Genomic DNA, 16,145 nt, shown 5'->3' with positions numbered 1-16,145 from the left:
GAGCCACAGGCACCGAGCCAGGAAACAAGTTTGATACAGCACGGGGAACCATCATTGCTCTTTGGCAACTGGAAGGTCCATAGGCTCCCAACTAAATGAGAAGCCAGCCTGGCAGAATGTGACCATGGCAAAGGGAAATGCTAGGAAAACCTTCCAGGAGCTAGGCTCCCTCGCACTGACATAGTTCATGGTCAGCTGTCAATGGGAGCTAACATGGAATCAGTTTATGATTTAATTTCCCTGCTAATGGAAATTTCCCTCCCTGTCCCACAAACTCCTCACTTAAGGTCAGAATTAACCTTAAGTCATCATGTCTGAAATGAGATCCAACCTTTTTTTTTGGAGACAGAGTCTCAAGCTGTTGCCCTGGGTAGAGTGCTGTGGCATCATGGCTCACAGCAACCTCCAACTTGGGCTCAAACGATCCTCTGGCGTCAGTCTTTCTATTTTTAGTAGGGACGGGGATCTCGCTTTTTGGCTCAGGCTGGTCTCGAACTCAAGCAATCCACCCTTCTCGGCCTCCCAGAGTGCTAGGATTACAGGCGTGAATCACACACCCAGCTGAGATCCAACCTTTTATCTCAGACTTAAAGCTCCCTCTGTCCCACTCCCTCTTGAGTCAGCTCCAACTATCAAAAAGTTCTTTATAGTGAGTCAAAAGCAGTCTTCCTGTAACTTCCACTTCTTGGTCCTAAGTTGCCTTGGGTACCCTGATACTAGTTCTTCTATAGTATAGTCATTTAAACTTTTAAATATTTGAAAATGACCCTTTTGTTCCCCCTACGGTTAAACATCTCCCACTTGGCTCGCATCACAACTTTTCAGAACTCAAAATGATCTGTTTCAGGTTCTTAAAAGCATTTTAAAGTCTCTATCTAATTTATTTCCAGCTCGCATTAACCTGCTGAGCAACTAGCCATGCTAAACTCAATTTCTATTTACAGCTAGACCTCATAGAGTGAGTAAAAAAGACCCTGTGAGGAAGGATCTGAGACAAATGGAGACCAAATGAACCGGCAAAGGTAATTCAGAAATTCAGTGGTAGGCATGGGAACAGGGCCCAGGGTTCTGACTCTTCATTTCTTTCTGGAAGACACTCAACTGTGATTATACACAGGGCGGACAGAAATGCCAGTGTGGTAGCCCTGGACCATCTGAAAACACTGGAGTTACCCAGACACTGGAATTCCACCTGCAGCCCACAGGGGGTGGTTTCCCTTGGGAAGCCTCTTTTAAAGAAGAAATTCAGCTTGCTCTTTCAGGATATACTAGTCAGTGGAAGTTGCATATTTATTATCAGAAAGGGGAACATGTGGACTGGGGAAAGGAGAATGTCTACTGTACACCACAGAAACTATTGACCCTGGCAGTGAAATTTGGAACTCTTGGGTTCTGTTTCTGACCTGTCATAGTCCCCAACTCTCTAGACATGATGGTGGTCTGGAGGGGGTGCTTCTGTCAAAGGTTAGCCTCTGGATCTGATTTGGGTCCCTGTGGATCCCTGTCCTGAGCCTTACTAATGCTCCACAAGATCTTCCCTTGGGACAGGAAGTGACACCTAGGCCGAGCCACAGCAACTTATTTCTTCTTTTGGTCTTACCCCAGAGATATATCCCAGACCTAAATGCCTAAAACCCAAGCCTCATAGGCCTGCAGAGCCGGAGAGGAATCCAGGTGTTGCTGATGCCCAAGAGCCCAAGTCAATGTCAAATCTAATCAGTGGGCCTCTGACCCTAGGGGCAGACAGGCAGACAGGGGCCCAGTAGCAGAGGATAGCTGAGAAAAATCTCATGCCAAGAATCCCAGCATTGCTGAAGATCGTGTCCTGACAGATCTAGGAGCCAGGAGACTCTGGGTCCAGGAAGGGGCAGAGGTCATTTGCAGAGCCTGCTTCAGAAAGGAAGTCAGTGCCCAATCATGTGACTATGGGCACCAGCCCCTTCAGGTCCACATCTGCCCTTGTGCCTCAGGTCCAGTGTAAGTGACATTCCCTCCTGGAATACTCCCTCTGGGATGCTGAGACCCATCCAGGAGGCCCATCTTCTGCCAGGTTGGGCAGGTGGAGGTATGAGGCTGGTGGCCACATTCTTTTTGCTAACCTACCTCATCAGCATTTTTAGTCAGTATCTGGTCAATTCACAGTTCTCAGAAACCCCAGCTTTGGGACTGGGACAGTCCCAGCCCCTGTCCCAAGCTGCCTCACCCACAAGCCTGGTCCAGCCCCAGCTCTGAAAGGGAGGCCGCAGCCATTACTGCAGCCTCAGCTCACACCCAGGGAGCTCATCTTCCTTTTTTTTTTTTTTTTGAGAGAGAGAGATTTTAACTCCTTCCCCACCTCTTCCCTGGCATTGAAGGATTCTTACAATCCACCTCAGTCCTGACTACCCAAAGACCTCAGAGCCACTCTCGCCCAATGTCCCCAACGGGGCAGCGCCCCTTACAACTCCACTCTGGTTGGGAGTACCTCCTCCTGCAACTTCTGAGTCAGGCAGAGACTCCAGACTCCCTCTGTGGTGCCATCCTCCCTGGACCCCCGTGTCCATCCTAGACACAGCAGGTCTTGGGGAGAGGTTGAGGAGGAGGAGTCTGGGCTTCAGCCAAGGGCCTCAGCTGACTCCTCCATCCCCAGGGGATACCCCCCCCCCAATAGTGCCGGGGCTTCAACTTCCGGCAAGAAGGGGTTAAGCCCTCAGGGTGGGGCTGGGTTTGCCCAGGCCCCCTTCCCAAGCCACTCAGTCGCCCCGTCCCGTGACCCTCTACAACCGGGGCAGGAAGGCCCGGGGACTTTCGCCCCGTCATGCCCAGAGGAGACCGGTCTCAGCCGACAGAGGATCCATTCTGCCTCAAGACTCCCTCGATGCCTCCAGCCCCGGGGCGCTAGTCCGGTCTCTTCAACCCTTTCCCTCACCCTCAGCCATGCCATCCCGGCCGAGGCTAGAGGGCGAGTGGCGCGCCACCAGATTCCTCCACTGGCCGTACTAGGCCCCAAGCGCCCGGGGCCGGCTCCTCCCCCGCCCGGCGCCCGGCCGTGCCCGGCTATGCCAGGCAGCGACCCGGGATCACTAGGGCGCGGCGCGGGCGGAGACAGGCCAGATCTGCGGCCCGCACCCCGGGCCTGCGTCCCGCGTCCAGCACCCTCTTACCGCGATCACGTTGACGAAGGTGGTCTTGCCCGAGTACTGCAGCCCGACCAGCGTGAGCTCCATCTCCTCCTTCCAGAACAGGGCCTTGAACCAGTCCAGCAGCTTGTTGAACAAAGCGATCATGGTCGCTGCCGCCGGCTCCACCCGGTGCCGGGTCCCAGCCGCCCCTCGCTGCCCTAGCGCTGCGGCCCGGAGCGGCCCCTCCCCGGTGCAGCCCGGGTCCCGCTGCTCGGTGCGGGCGGAGGCTTGAGAGCAGCGGCCGACGACTCGCTGCCCCCGAATCGGCTCGCTGATGGGTGTGGCTTCAGCGCCCTCCTCCTCCTCCGGCGCCGCCGCCGCCGCCCTCCAGCGCGGCCCGGCAGTGTCCTGCTCGCACCCGAGCGAGCGCGCGCTCCTCTCTCGCCCAGAGTCGGCGGCCGGGGTCAGCGCGGGATGGGCGGGGAACCTGCGGGCTTCAAGGATAAGAGTTGACTGGCAGCTGGCGTCGAGGGGCGCTTGGGGAATATAGAGTTTAATTTATTTTCCCTTCCCCTCTCCCTGGTTGCCTGGCTCTGACTGGCATCCCCTTTCCTAAAGGGTGGTGTAGTAGAGGTGGCTGGTTAAGCAGGAACGTTTCCAGGTTGAAAGAGGGTGGGTCACCCACTTCCTAGGACACTAAGATGAGAGCTCTATGAAAGGGAGGCAAACGGAGGCCTTTTGTTTCGGGAACATCTACCTCTGAGCACCCTTGGGCACACAGCCTATCCTCTCAAAAGGTGCCCAGCAGAGAGTAATAACCATATTGGGTCGTTTCCTACTCCATCTTGTTGTTAACCACAATTTACCTGGACCACTTGTTTAGGAAGCGCTGGCCTACAGTGAAATCGATGCTTTTATTGGATGCTGATTTTTACTAGCATCGCCATGATACTGAAACAGATAAAATCCAGGTGGGGGATTTCTGGTAACATTTGTGGCACAGGAACACGTTGCCCTATTGTAAAAAGCAAAGTTTACTTCAACAGGAGAACTGAGAGTAGTAGGTGGTGTAGGGCCTGTGGAGATGCCCTCCACCCTGCTCCTTCCTCTCTTCCCTGCCAGGAGCTGACCTTAGGGCTTGCTCAGTCAGCAGGCTGATCACCCCAGCTGGCTGTACCTTGCTAGTCCCCAGTCTATGCTGGATGTTCCTTAGGATTTGGTTTTCAAATGTACTCACACATACATTCTATTGTTTTAGTAAAAGGTGAATAAACTATTAATATCAATAATACCTGTCAATTCTATCCAAGAGTTAGACAACCCCAAATAATCAAACAGTTGCCAAAGTGGAGGAATCACAAGGTCTTGGACTAGTACAATATTCTGGTTTATTAAGCGCTATCTTTCTAGTCCCTGCCCCTTACGTAGGTCCCTTTTTAGTTTCTGAGGCACATGTTATGATCTGAGTTTGTGTCCACCCAAACTTCATATGCTGAAATCCTAATCTCCAAGGTAGTGGTATTAGGCAGTGATTAGGTCATGAGGGCCAGCCTTCATGAATGGGATTAGTGGCCTTATATAAAAGAGGGGAGGAGGGGAGAGAGAGAATGCTAGCTTATACCCCTTCTACCATGTAAGAACAGAGTGAAGACTCTGCCTATGAGCCAGAAAATAGGCCCTAACCAGACACTGAATAAGCAAGGGCCTTGATGTTGGACTTCCCAGGCTCCAGAACTGTGAGTAATAAATCTCTGTTGTTTATAAAGAGGCTCAGTTTGTGGTACTACATTTCGTTATAGAGGCCTGAGTGGAGTGTGACAGTACACCTGTCTCACTTCCTAAATTGACTTCAGTTTCACTTCGTTTGATGTCTCTGGAAATGCTAGAAAAGTGCATATCCCAGAGGTAAAGATTTGTAGCTTGTTCCTCATCCATGGAGACTTTACTCTCTATTGCTACAAAGAGGCCTCAGAGGCCTGAGAGGAAGATGGAAAGAAGGAATGAATCAGTGGTCTAAGAAGTCTTTATTTTCCCACTTGGTTTCTTTTGTAGAGCTTGTAGCCTCTGAGCTCAGAAACAGGGTCAGGGTGACAGTGCCACGAATGGGAGCCTTTGGGGCTATGCCGTTTCTTCCCTCCAGACTGGGTCTGAGCTCAGGGCAGGATCAGGCACTTGAGAGCCCTCCACCTATACACAGCAGTGCCTCTTGCAAGGTTTAAGGAAGGTGGAGGTGCAAGTGAGTCCATCCCCAGGGCTGCAACGAAGGAGGAGCTTCTCAGGAAGGCCAAGCAGAAGTATTAAGACAATCAAGCTCAGTTTTAGCACTGCAAGTTCTTCAGAAGAGGTGTCATGAGTACAGAGACCCAAATGTTTTCCAGGATTCAGTTCCTGGGGGGTTGCCACGGAGAACTGGTATCAGCCAGGGCAGAGCTCAGGGGTGGAGTGCCAGGAGAAACGGTGCCTTACATTCACCGCCATTTCAGAATAGGCACCTTTGTGCTGGATTCAAGGAGGATAAATCCTGGGGTGTGTAGTTCAGCCCTGAGATAGATCTGGGGTCACCTGGAAATTATGTTGATGCTGAGATGAACAAAGGGAGTTAGTTCTCTGGGGGAAATAGTGAGGGCTCCTAGTTCAGTTGAGCCTCCATGTCTGCATGAAGTGGTAATAACCCAGACTGCTTTTGGAAACAACTGAGCTCTTCAGGTGTACTCTGCAATTGCAGTTGTATGAAGGGTAGTGGTGGGGTTGGTTATCTAAAATCTGGCTGAGCTCTTTGTCTCGTCTTCTCCCTTCTTTCTTTGGTACTTCCTGCATGCCCAGGGTATTATGTGAGGTCGTGGAAGCAAAGCAGAGAATGATGGCCTACCCTAGAGAGTAGTTGGGGTGAGTGGCTGGCAATTACGGAGTCAGGGGGAGCTCTCTTGGCCCCTGACTAGTCCCTATACATTCCTTTTTCCAGACATCTCAACTTCCAGGCCTGGTTACCTCTGTAGCTTGCTCTCAGGATACATGGGTAGACACAAAGGTAATCCAAGTCCTTGTTCTCGTTGGTAGGGAAGTGGGGTCTAGCCCTCATATATGGAGGGGGATCAGAGAGTCACTGCTAGGATGCTGAGACTTTGAAGTCAGGACCAGACTTTTCCTCACTCTTGTATCTGGCCTGTGCTTGGGCTGGGCCCAGGTGGAGGGTGAGCGTGGAATCATCCTCTTGCCAGCCCCAGGAAGGAGATGCAGCTGGAATGGCTACTAGGAACTTGTCTGATTGCCTCTCCTTACGGCAGCAAAGCACTTTATGTCCATGTTATAGATGAGGAAACTGAAGCTCACAAACAGCATCTCAGAGAAGACCAGAATACCTGGGTTTCTTTTTTGTTGTAAGTGCCAGTTCCCATCTTTAAGTTCCAAGAGAAACAGGGGGCTCCCACTGTGGTCCATTTGGGGCCACTAGAGGAAGCAGAGGAGTGGCCAGTGGTGAAAACCTGGAGTCTGGCCCCTTGTCCTTGCTGGTACAGCAGCTCCCTGTGGCTGGAAATGCCCTGCATTCCTTCCCCTTGCCCACCCAGGGGGTACCACCAGATCATGCAGCCCCCTTTCCCCAGACCCACCTTCCCAGGGGTCAGATGGGGTAAGCACCTGGGCTGGTGGAGGTTGGTAGGGGTCAGGGACTAGGCTCCTCAGGCAGCTGGGCCGCATACAGGGCCAAAGTATGATGTAGGAACTGGTATTGCTCTGCGGTCTGGATCATACCCCCTCTGCAAGGAGAAACACAATAAACCATGAGTGAAGGAGGGTCAGGGTGCTTGCTGAATGGCTCAAGTCAAACATCCTTGTAGTCCCACTGGCAAAGTCCTGACTTTCTCTGAGAATATGCCACTTCTTCACATATACTCATTCTTTGTACTTCCTACTCCTCCTGCTGCCCCCCTGACCTTCTTTGAAGGAAGCCTTCTACCTCTCACTCAGGGCTGAGCCCTGTGGCTGGATGTGCCCAGGGGGAACTGTCTTCCCTGACCCATTCAGCTCCTGAGGCAAAGCCAGACCTCTGGTCCCTCGGTGGGGCTAGGAATATCCCTGAGCCCCAAGTTTCCCTCTTGCCAATATGAAAATCTCTCTAAATGTAGAATATAAATGTTTTAACACAATAACTAAGAGAAAAAGACATGAAGGCTATGTTAACCAGTTGGATAAAAGTATTTCAAATTGTATATAGAAACAGTACACTATACCCCATGATAGTATTAGTGTACACTGCTATGACTTAATAAAAAAAAATAGTGATTCTATACATTTGTAGAGTAGTCCTCGTTTCCAAAATACTTTCTTTCTTTTTTTTTTTTTTTTGAGACAGAGCCTCAAGCTGTCCCCTGGGTAGAGTGTTGTGGCATCATAGCTCACAGCAACCTCCAACTCCTGGGCTCAAGCGAGTCTCCTGCCTCAGCCTCCCAAGTAGCTAGGACTACAGGCGCCCGCCAGAACGCCCGGCCATTTTTTGGTTGCAGCCATCATTGTTGTTTGGTGGGCCCGGGCTGGAGATTTGAATCCACCACCTTAGGTGTATGTGGCTGGCGCCTTAGCCGCTTGAGCCACAGGCGCCGAGCCCCAAAATACTTTCATAGAAGTTTTGTTTTGTTATTTGAGACAGAGTCTCACTATGTTGCCCTCGGTAGAGTGCTATGATGTCACAGCTCACAGCAACCTCAATCTCTAGGGTTTAAGTGATTCTCTTGCCTCAGCCTCCCAAGTAGCTGGAACTACAGGAGACTGCCTCAACACCAGGCTATTTTTTGGTTGTAGTTGTCATTGTTGTGTGGCAGGCCTGGGCCAGGTTCAAACCTGCCAGCTCCGGTGTATGTGGCTGGTGCCCTAGCCACTGAGTTACAGGCGCCGAGCCACTTTCACAGAAGTTAATTCATTCCTTACAATAGATTAATAACTCTTTGGGGGCAGTTGTTCATGGAAATGAGTTCCCCAACAGCAGGGACCACATTTATGTATCCCCCAACAGACTGGAAGATATCTTCATCAGTCTAGATAAAGAAATAGGGGCCCAGAGAAGTAGAGTAACAGCTCAGTGAGGTACAAGTCCTTTGTCTCCAAACCCAGTGATCTTCGGCTTATTATTTGTGGCTACCTAGTATCTCGAACCAAACATTACCAACTTTTGTCTGTGTAGAGAGTATGGGAGAAAAAAAAGATCAAAGGTTCAGGGTAAATCCATAAAGTGGCATGTTTAATTCCAGAACTTCAGACCAAAATTTCAGATAGAGATTTTTTTCTTGGGTGTTACTTGCAAAATAAACAGCTCTTTAAGCAAAAGGGTTCCCTTCCTTGCTCTTGATGAGTGCTTGATGGTGATGTACCTAGCAGTGCTCTGAGGCCCAGAGACACTAATGACACTTGTTAATGTTGTCGGTCTTGTTTATATCTGTGGACCCACCTGTCTAGCCGCAGTTGGCACACGATGCCCAGAATGTCCACTTCCCCTCGGGCTTTCAGCTGTTGACAGCCAATTCGGGTGGCGATGAAGCAGCCAGTCCGGCCAATCCCTGCACTGAATGTAGCCAGGGAGGGGATGGGAAGGTCACATGAGCTAGGCCTCAAAGAGTGGAGAGTGAAATGGGACCTAATGGTGCTCTATCTGGGGGGCTAGGACTGTGGAGATGGAGAAAGGCAGCAATGCTTCAGATTCCAGACCCCCGGGGTCCCTGTGGGAGGCAGGCTATGACTGGCACCTTGTGCTAAGCCTCTGCAGGCCACCTGCTGGTCCCTGTGGACATTCTGATGATCTCTCTTCTGCTTAGCAGTCTAAAGCGGTTACCAGCTGACAGTCCCCCACTTGCGCACTTGCTGACCTCCTAAGCTCCGTTATCTAACCGTGACTTCCTTTCCAGCTTGGACCCATCTCCCACAGCTGCCAACGCTCAGCCCTTTTCCCACCTCAGTTCCCTCCCACAGCCATCTCTCTGCTCGCCTTTTCTTGCCCTTTTTAAATTTCACAACTCTCTCAGGCCTCCTCTTCTTCTAATAGAAGCCACGAATGACCTCCTAGCATTTGTGCCCGGGTGCTACTTGTGAGTGGGTTCGGGAGACCCCTCTGTCTGTACTTTTGCCTCTCTATTCTGTTTTATTTAGGATACACATTCCAAATGGTCTCCTGCTCTCTTGCACCATCCCCTACTCCACTCCAACCCCCTTTTCACGCGGTAGCCAAAGCACTCTTTCTAAATGGCAAATCTGAGTGTCTTAGCCAGTCCCACTGGGTCCCTCAGCATCTTGCCTTCATTTGCCTTCCAGACTCCTGTCTCATCATTACACCATATGTCAGCAGTCTGCAACCTTTTTGGCAACAGAGATGGGTTTTCATGGGAGACAATTTTTCCATGGTGGTGGCGGTGGCTTAGATTCTCATAAGGAAAGCCTTCTCACGCACAGTTTATGGCAGGGTTTGTGCTCCTATGAGGATCTAATGCTGCCGCTGATGTAATAAGAGGAAGAGCTCAGGCAGTGACACAAGCAATGGGGAGTCAAGCAGAGGAAGCTTTCCTTGCTTTTCCACCACTCACCTCCTGCTGGGCAGCCCAGTTCCTAATAGGCCATGGACTGGTATTGGTCCACAGCCTAGGGGCTGGGAACTGTACCCATAACATGACCTCCAGGCCCAATCTCTAACTCTGCTTCCAGGAATGTATCAATTTAAAAACTTATTCTCTAGGCCCTTCCATATGCTGTTCTCTCTACCTGGAACACCTCACCTTTTCTCTCCTCACTTGGCTAATTCACTTTCCAGGTCTTATCTTGGCTTGGATGTCCTTTCTCCTGTGAACTTTCTCTGGCTAAAGTCTGGGTTAGGCAACTTGGTGCTATGCTCCCCCAGCATACCCCCATCATAGCATCACATTATGTTGTATTTAATTGTTTAATCAGCTGTCTTTCCCACCAGGCTGTAGACCTGTCAGGGAAAACCAAACTCTTTTGTTCACAGCTGTTTCCTTTGCATCTAACACTGTGCCTGACAGTAATAGGCTTTCAATAAATATTTGTTGTATGAATACAAGAGTTCCCCTCTAGCAGGGATCACATTTATGTATCCCCCAGCAGACTGGGAGCTTCCTGACAATCCATCCCCTCTCTGGATTATGCCTGAGTGTCCAGCAAAGATGTCCAGGTTCTGCACAAAGGAGGTAAAAAGAGCACTTGCTGACTGATCCTGAGATTCCTGTCCAAGTAAGAATGAGGCATGCTTGATGCTGTTCTGATCAGACCCCTTCCCAGCACAGAATCAGGGGGCAGGGGAGAAGAGAACAGCATCACAGGGTGCTGTGGAGGGAGGGGTCACGCACCTGCAGTGGACCACAATGGGCCTGGTGTGAGAAGCTTCCTCTGGGGTCTCCTCCACCTCAGCCACCAAGCGCAGCAGGGGTCGAGCTGATTCTGGAGTCTGGTGGTCAGGCCAGGCAGAGAAGAGGACATGCTTTATTGATCGGCATTCTTCCTGGTACTGGGTTGGAGACAAGGCATGAGAATTAGAATCAGGCTGGGGTTGGGGATGCTGCCCACCTTCTTCTCTGGGGCCAGAGGTGGGCATAGGCTGAAATTACTCTATGGGGGAATCATTGACTCAAAGCAGGCAAGGTTGGCACTTTTCTTGCTCATCGTACTCTACTGTTTCTTTCCCCCTCCAAAATGCTGGGAAGGAACATTGCCCTGGGAGAGGAAAGATCCAAGTTCATGTCCTAGTATTTTTTTTTTTTTTAGAGACAGTCTTACTTTCTTGCCCTCGGTAGAGTGTTGTGGCATCACAGCTCACAGCAACCTCCAGCTCCTGGGCTTAGACAAATCTCCTGCCTCAGCCTCCCTAGCAGCTGGGAATACAGGCGCCTGCCACAACAACCAGCTATTTTTTGTTGCAGTTCGGCCAGGGCCAGGTTTGAACCCACCGCCCTTGGTATATGGGGCTGGTGCCCTATTCACTGAGCCACAGGTGCTGCCCCAAGTCCTAGTTTTGCCTCTAACACACACATGACTTGGACAAGGCCCATTTTATTCACCTGGAAAATGGGACAGTGATATCTAATTGGTTTACTTTCCAGGATGTTTGGTGGAGAATGGGTTAATAGAGAAATGCTTTGAAAAAATGTAAAATACCGTATAATCACAGAGAGCATTTTAAAAGCACTTTGACATGTGTCATTATGCATCTATTCCAACCTCCTCTCCCTCCTTCAGCACAACTCCTGGATCCTACCTCTCCTTCCTTGGACCATTCAGCATAGATAGACTATGGTTTCTCTTGGTTTCTATTTGGTTTGTTGGCTCTGCCCTGTTAGACTAGAGGCTCCCTGAGGATAGTCCAAGTTTCTCTCTTTCTTCTATGACTTAAAATGATATTTTAGATTTTTTTTTTCTTTTTTGAGACAGAGTCTCACTGTGTCACCCTCAGTAGAGTGCTATGGCATCACAGCTCACAGCAACCTCCAGCTCCTGGGTTTAAGCAATTCTCTTGCCTCAGCCTCCCAAGTAGCTGGGACTACAGGTGCCCACCACAATGCCCAGCTATTTTTTTGTTGCAGTTGTTTAGCTGGCCCAGGCCAGGTTTGAACCTGCCACCTTCGGTGTATGTGGCTGGTACCATAATCACTGTGCTATGGGTGCTGAGCCAGATACGGGTTTTAAAAGATTTTTATGAGTAAGCCTGTGGCTCCCAGTGAAGACTGTGCTGGAGTTCCAGAGATGCTGGGTGTGGCTCAACTTCCCCGTGGACTAGGCTCGGCCCTAGGACAGTACCTGGATGGTAAGCTGCCGCACTGTGTATTCTGGATGCTCTTTCATGTCCTGAATGCAGATGCGGAAGGGTCCATAGGTTTCCTCTTCTGTGGGCCAATAGTGGACACATTTCTAGGAGGGAGATTGAGGTTAGAAGAGGGGCAGCCTGTCATCTGGTGCAGGGCCCAGGGCAGCATAGAAGGGGGTGGTATCCCCTCCCCATGATCCACTCCCACTGTGGGGGATCAGCAAGTGGTTCCTGGCTCTCCTGAGCTTGACACCAGCAGATAAAATGTTCACCCTGTCCCACATTTTGGCTGTGAACAGCTTCCCTGGGGTGCATCTCAGGGACCTTTCTGAGAGGTGCGAGCCAGGGCTGGTTCTCAGGGAAGCCTCTGGTCCTGAGCTGCCCTGCTTGGGCATATGCACAGGGTGTGTGTGGTGAGGGGAAGGCATAGCCCTTTCTAGGTTCACCAAGGACTGTGGCTGTGCCTCCTACCTCCTTGCCCTCTCGGAGCTGAGTGAGCATGACAATGATGGATACTTCTTCTTGCCATACCATCTCCCAGAAGTCCGACACTGTGTTGGGCATGGGGCCTTGGGTTGCAATGTAGACCTTCTCTTGCCCATCATAACCCTGGAAAGGTGGAAGCACAGGAGAAGGGATGGCAAGCAGTGAAATTAGAGCTCTAGGGAGATCCCAGATTCTGCAGGTGCTGGGATCAGGCTGAAGCCAGTGAACGTAGACACGCCTGTGCATGGGCGCACACATCCAGAAGCCATGTGGTGGGAAAGATGTACATTCTGGAGTGAGGATCAGATCCCCGTTCTGCTATTTCCAAGCCGTGCCACTGGAAACTGGTTACCTAGCTTCAGTAAGCCTCAGTTTTCTCATCCGTAAATTGGGCATAATAATATCTATCTTATAGGAATTAGTGTGGATTAAATTCAATAAGGTAGATCAAGAGTTGAGCATATAGCAAGTGCTCTAAAATGTTTATTCCTTTCCTATTCTGTGGTGTTCGTCTAGCATGAAATACCAAAACAGTGTTATTTGGTATTGCTGAATGACAATTCACCTTTGCATGCTACTTATATATATTTAGTAGCAAAATGTAGCATCCTCTCTGTAACCTGTTTTTTTTTTTCCCTTTCAGGATCCTCAGGTTCCTATGCCTTAAATGATGGTGAAATCCAGACCCTTTCACCTGGTTTTGGCCAGCAAATGGAAGAATGGAAGATTGTGTCTTCCCACTGCTTCCCTAGACAACAGCTTTTCTCTTCTCTGGTCTCCTGACTGAGGTTCTGCCCACTTTGAGCCATTAGGGAGCACTGCAGCTGGAAGATATTCTCAGTCACCTTCAGACACAGCCCCACCCCCACCCTATTCCCCACACTGCCATTGCAGCCCCGCCACTCACTCGAATGTAGTTGGCATTAATGTAGTCTCCATCCTCCTGGCTCTGTTCCCGACCAAGACAGACACGGCTCTGGGGATCTAGAAAGTAAAAATTAGTGGAGATTAGAGGTCAAAATGTAACCAACTAATGCAGACTCCAGCAGCATCAGAAAGAAGAGAGTTCCTTGGCTCCGCACCTGTGGCTCAAGTGGCTAAGGCGCTTAGCCAGTGAGCTGGTGGGTTCGAATCCATCCCGGCCCGCCAAACAATGACAGTTGCAACCAAAAAAAAGCCGGGCGTTGTGGTGGGTGTCTATAGTTCTAGCTACTTGGGAAGCAGAGGCAGGAGAATCACTTGAACCCAGGAGTTGGAGGTTGCTGTGAGCTGTGATGCCACAGCACTCTAACCCAGGGTGATAGCTTGAGGCTCTGTCTCAAAAAAAGAGAGAGTTCCTGTGGTCATCACAGTACCTTGTGTATAGCAGGTAGCCTGATATCCAATGAATTATTTATATGTAGACAATAGGGAGCCATAGAATGTTATTGAGCAGGAGAATGACATGATTGAAGCAATAATCTGGGACAGTTAACTGAAGAAAGAGAATGGAGCAGCAAAGACCAAATGGGAAGATCAGTCAGGATTTAGAATAAGATTGTACCAGTAGAAATGGAACAAGAGATGTTGTAGAGAAAGAATTTTTTTCTGACAATGATTATGGGATTCAGATGAATGACCTGCCTAAGATCATGTAACAGTAAAGTGGGACTAGAACTCAGATTTCACTCAGCCACAAGGCATTATGGCCTCTCCCTCTAAGGGTGGTGGGAGGTAGTACATAGTATTTCTCCAAATCAAACCCAAACACTGATGAAGAATTTGGCTTATAAGGAAAGGAGAGGAGACTTGCTCTTCCTCTGCCAGCCTGGTTATGGACAGAGGGTGCCCCATAGAATCTCAGGCAGAAAGACTTTTCCCCTCTCAGGTGCCTGCAGGACTCATTAGAATTAGGTCAAGAACATTAATGTAATGTATTAAAGTAGGAGGGCTACTCCTCCTTACAGCTTGGATGAGTGCTAGAAGCCTCCTGATGCAGGCAGAGGGCATACCAGAAGGGTTAGTGGTGGGCAGCACCAGTGTGCTCAGCTGAGCTATAACCTCTGCTGGGAGTCACTGGAGGTGTGCTAGCCCAGTGAGGCTGCTCTGTTGGGAGAGAGGAGGGGGGGAGAGGCTCCAAGGGCCTTAAGGTCCAGAGGCTTCTTGCCTACCTCAAAAATGGACGGTGCTAGCCCTGGGTCTGTCAGCTTGTAGGGTCAACCCCTTACAGCCCAGGGTCTGTTGTCCCAACCTCTCATTGCTCTCTTGCCACTACCGGCCGGCCTTTGTCTGACTTTCTCATTGCCCTCCCTCCTGATGGTGTCTTTTCCACTGCAAACCTTTGCCGGGCGTTTCCCATATGAGAAGAAGATGAGGAAAAAGGGTTGGTGCAACTAGCTGTGCGACCATGGACAAATTATTCAACTTCTCTGTGCTTCAGTTTCCTCATTTATAAAATGGGCATACTGGTATCATAGTATCAATTTCGTGGGATCATTGTGAGAAATGAGTTGTCTAAAGGATTAGACAACTGGCCCACGGTGAACATCTGCAAATATTGTTGTTGTTGCTGTTGCTGTGGTTACTGCCTCTTCTTCCCCTAGCTAGGTATGGTCTGGGCTTTCTCAGCTAAAAGGAGAGGCTAAAAGTAAGGCAGTCCTTCCCGGGGGAGGCTGTGCATCCTGCCTCCTGAAGTTCTCCAGCCCCAGCGCAGTATTCACCTCCCTCCATCCCACCTGCAGTCCTTACTTGGCAAGATGGTCTTATATCGGTCCTTGGAGGCATGGCCAGGGATATCCAGGTCTTCAGGGCTGACAAAATTTGAAGGAATCTTCTGGCAGGGGGAGGAAAGGAGTGAACAGTTGGTACCCTTTCCAGCCTCCTCTTTTCCTCTCTACCCTTTTCTACTACCGTTGGGCCCTGGCCATTCTTTCTTGGCATTAGTGTGCAGCTCCAGAAGGGGTGGAGGTAGACGGGAAAGCCTGGGGGTGACCCTGTCCCCGGGCTCTGGAGTTCTCTTTCCTAAAGAGCCCATGGTGACCATGACAGAATGGGTATAGCTGGCTGCCTCTGATGCAGTGAGGTAGAGTGACTCCATGGGGGCCCCCAAGTTCTTACCAAGAATTCTTCCTCTAGCTGCTTGGGGCTGGGTGGCTGGTGTTGCAGAGCCCAGCGGGTAAGGGGGTGTCCAGCTGTGCGTAGAAAGTGCAGAGTGACCTCCCGGGGTGTGTTCACTGAGCAGATGGGCTCCACGGCTCCCAAGGATCGCACGTCCAGCATCAGAGCCACATTGGAGCCCCGCCTGCAGACACAGCCACCCAGTGCCTAGTGAGCCCCCAGTGTTTGCTTTTCTGACAAGTATTATTATTATAAGGCACATCTGGGGAGTCCACTCCTTGTCTTTGCCTTGACTTGAAGGCCCAGGGAATTTGCAGGTTCAGGCCCTGCTGTATGATCTTATCCTTCTGTCACTCTGTACAGGGCCTTGAACCCAGCTGCTCTTTCTAAGGCTGTCCACCTCTTCCCATTCCCGGCCAGGCCCTGAGGCTCCAACCTGCCTCCAGTAACAAGAAGGCTGCTGGCCTCGCCCCAGGAACTGCTCAGGCTAATCCAAGATTTAGGGAGCAGGCTCAGGGCTAACATGAAACTTTGTGGCTCAGACGTGCAAAGGACATGCAAATGAGCACTATTGGTTTCCTTTCCCAATTGGAGTCAACAACTGAGGGCCCTCTGGGCTCAACTCTCAGACCTGAAGGTACAGATGGAGGGAAGGGAGTAACTGAACG

General features: G+C 50.5%; 2 protein-coding genes across 2 annotated transcripts in view; both read right to left on the bottom strand.

Moving 5' to 3' along the window:
- ARL8A (ADP ribosylation factor like GTPase 8A) overlaps positions 1-3,431 on the bottom strand; it is an 11,656-nt gene extending 8,225 nt beyond the window's left edge. Inside the window, exon 1 of the mRNA XM_012806662.1 lies at positions 3,144-3,431. Coding sequence (XP_012662116.1) covers positions 3,144-3,266 — 123 coding nt within the window. The 5' untranslated portion in view covers positions 3,267-3,431. The remainder of the gene's footprint in view (positions 1-3,143) is intronic.
- Positions 3,432-6,519: 3,088 nt separating this feature from the next.
- Positions 6,520-16,145, bottom strand: part of PTPN7 (protein tyrosine phosphatase, non-receptor type 7) — an 11,888-nt gene continuing 2,262 nt past the window's right edge. Inside the window, exons 3-11 of the mRNA XM_003792271.2 lie at positions 15,478-15,661; positions 15,109-15,193; positions 13,289-13,365; positions 12,367-12,504; positions 11,889-11,999; positions 10,445-10,602; positions 8,542-8,655; positions 6,738-6,856; positions 6,520-6,548 (exon numbers count right to left, since the gene is read on the bottom strand). Coding sequence (XP_003792319.1) covers positions 6,763-6,856; positions 8,542-8,655; positions 10,445-10,602; positions 11,889-11,999; positions 12,367-12,504; positions 13,289-13,365; positions 15,109-15,193; positions 15,478-15,661 — 961 coding nt within the window. The 3' untranslated portion in view covers positions 6,520-6,548; positions 6,738-6,762. The remainder of the gene's footprint in view (positions 6,549-6,737; positions 6,857-8,541; positions 8,656-10,444; positions 10,603-11,888; positions 12,000-12,366; positions 12,505-13,288; positions 13,366-15,108; positions 15,194-15,477; positions 15,662-16,145) is intronic.

Source organism: Otolemur garnettii, unplaced genomic scaffold (genome assembly GCF_000181295.1).
Source record: "Otolemur garnettii isolate 467f Iridium unplaced genomic scaffold, OtoGar3 scaffold00055, whole genome shotgun sequence".
NCBI classification, from domain to species: Eukaryota; Metazoa; Chordata; class Mammalia; order Primates; family Galagidae; genus Otolemur; species Otolemur garnettii.
The sequence above is the reverse complement of the archived record's forward strand: the minus strand, read 5'-3'. Positions and strand labels throughout refer to the sequence as shown.